Consider the following 2,838-nt stretch of genomic DNA (forward strand, 5'->3'; position numbering starts at 1 on the left):
GGGAGGCCGTGTATTAATCAGGATAGTGTGGAGGCGGGAGGTGAGGATGGAGATTACTCTGCGTGGCGGGAAGGGGAGGAGGGAGGGGAGTAGAGTTACTCCTCGTGGGGAGGAGGTGGGTTATCCTCGGGAGAGGGGTGGAGGTAGGTGGTTTACATCAGGGTTTACGCTGTGTGTGGTGAGAGGGGGGGGGACGGAGGTGGAGTTACTCTTCGTTGGTAGGAGGAGCGCGCGGGATGTGGAAGTGGAATCTTACATGCTCTCGGTGGTGGGTGTAGGCAGGAGGAGGGGATGGGAGTTAAGATGGTGATTAGCAGCAGCGCAGCAGCAGAGCAGCAGCCAGCAGCAGCGCAGCGGCTGTGGACATGGCTTCGGCAGTGACAAGTGAGTACGAAAGAGAAAACGAAAGGAATGAGACGATGTTGATGTTGTCTGGATTTGAATTTGAAACATGTTCACAATTCACGTTGTTTTAACGGTGTTGAAGTTTCGACGTGAATCAAATTGCACGTGCAGAATTTTTCAACGTTGTTTCAACGGTTTAGTTTTGAGTATTAGAGTACGAATGATGGACGTGGCCATTGTATTAATCAGTTAGTGGGTGGATGACAACGGCTGCTGTCTCACACGAATCATATGCTCTGGTAACGATTAACTACGTGTGTGTTTTGGTGATACCCGTTGTAACATCAAGAAGCCTGCTCCATGGCGCTCCGTCACCAGCAATGCAACAGCATCGAACAACAACAAAAACAACAACAACAACAACAACAAAAACAACAACAACAACAACAACAACAACAGCACTCACGAGGATTTCTCCGGCGCGCTTCTGGCGAGTGAAGCAGCGAGGGACGAATGCTGGACCAAGATAATGTCGAAGCCTTATCCCACCGACGGTAAATCACACACACGCGCGCGCGCACGCACGCACACGCGCATACACACACGCACACGTTCGCACACACGCACACGCGCACGCACGTACGCACACGCACACGCGCACGCACGTACGCACACGCACACGCGCATGCACGTACGCATCCGCGTGAGCGCACACATGCACGCACGTAGGCACACGCATGCGCGCGCACACATGAACGCACACGCACGCACGCGCGCGCATTAGCGTATCCACATGCTATTGAAAGTCGATGCCATATTCCCCTGATGGTATGTCGGACATATACGACACATATATGTCACAGGACACGTATCGGTACACATCGTGCACCTGCTGCTAATGCTTGCTGTGTATAACCCCAGAGAGATCCGTCATTGTGCACTCAATCCATGACGATGTTGACGATGCTTTTACATTTGCTGCCAGTATGGTGGCGAAAGAGAAATAGCCATCTGCATAACGTCGAGGCTATGCAGCTTCTATTGGGAAATAGTTCAATAATAATATTCCAGATATTTTTCATGTTTAAGGAAAAGAAATTGCTAGGTAAAATGAGACGGAACAGTTTACTTTCAAGTAATAACAATCCCAACTACACACTGTTTAGTGTTTAGTGTGTAACACTGGTTAGTGTGGCGTATACATTAAAATCAACGTCTCTTGCAGGTCGACTCTACTGCCGAGTGACATTCGACGGTTGGGGATGCTGGGACTACACGCTGGCGGGGACCAAAGGCAATATAACCTGCCCTTCATTTGTAGTTGGCTTTGATCCGGCATGTACGTAACGACTGCACTAAAAACGTCATCTAACGTTGATTGAGTGCTTTGAAACGCACCGCTAGAGGCCCGTTTGCAATTATGAATAATACCTAAATTGTAGTAATCCTGCGCTGAGGGAGGGACGCGGCTATTGAATGCGTTTAAACATGCAGATACATGTCGATTCATAAATTTCCACCAATTCTAAACAAATCAACATTCAAATTTGCACGTTCCCTCCCCCATTTTTTTAAAGTGGGTTAGGAAAAGGTCCACGGTTTGTGCGTTTGTCCTAATGTTGATAATTGTGAACGGTCCCTAACCGGTCACTGCCTAATAATGTTTCCTTAATTGTTACATTATGCAGCGACTTTGTCGCCCGTGAACCTGTGATGTGTATTTTTCGATATATATATATATATATATATAATATGCCGAATAATACACACACATATTTATATATATATATATATCAAAGCTCATAATGCTTCACGGCTGGTCAGGCAAGCAATAAACCGTATGTAATAGCAGCGTACGACTCGACGAGATCATGGCCTGACTTTTAATATAATGATGCCAGTATCAATCTCACACATAGTAGAGCTACCTGCGCTAAGTAACGTATAGCATGTGCTGTGAAAAGCGGAAGGCTTGTAAAAATCTTGCCCCCTGCTGCAGTCAAGGCTTACAAGGAGTGCTTGCCAAACGGCACCTGGTGGCGTCACCCGGACACCGGAAATCCGTGGTCTAACTACACGACATGCGTCAACATGGAAAACCTGCAGGTGCCGAGAAAAAACATCGATATATATCTGCTTATATATTATGTTAATATTTATAAATATTTGTCTCTCTCTCCTTTTAACGATATCTATATCACTATCGATGTTTCCTAGCAATCTCATAAACAATATATATATATAGGCTATATATATATACATACGATATCTTGTCTTGCAGCTGTGTTAACGGCGAGCCGAGTTGCGCGTGTATCATCGCTATCATGGTAATGCATGACGACCGGTCTGAATTTGCAGAATGAGTCAGCATCGGACAGCTTCAGCGCTGCGTCACACGGAGGAAAGAGGCAGGCTGAGCCAAACAATGCTTCGTTAGCGCGAGAGGACATGTGACGAGTTATAAATGCCACAACGGCCTTTAATTGGAAAACA

General features: G+C 46.6%; 1 protein-coding gene across 1 annotated transcript in view; it reads left to right on the plus strand.

The window, feature by feature from the left end:
• The first annotated feature begins 868 nt into the window (after positions 1–868).
• LOC106810189 (calcitonin gene-related peptide type 1 receptor-like) overlaps positions 869–2,838 on the plus strand; it is a 3,348-nt gene continuing 1,378 nt past the window's right edge. The window contains exons 1-3 of the mRNA XM_014813469.1: positions 869–899; positions 1,571–1,684; positions 2,345–2,451. Of these exons, the coding sequence (XP_014668955.1) occupies positions 875–899; positions 1,571–1,684; positions 2,345–2,451 (246 nt within the window). The 5' untranslated portion in view covers positions 869–874. The remainder of the gene's footprint in view (positions 900–1,570; positions 1,685–2,344; positions 2,452–2,838) is intronic.

This window comes from Priapulus caudatus, unplaced genomic scaffold (genome assembly GCF_000485595.1).
Source record: "Priapulus caudatus unplaced genomic scaffold, Priapulus_caudatus-5.0.1 Scaffold417, whole genome shotgun sequence".
Lineage (NCBI taxonomy): Eukaryota > Metazoa > Priapulida > Priapulimorpha > Priapulimorphida > Priapulidae > Priapulus > Priapulus caudatus.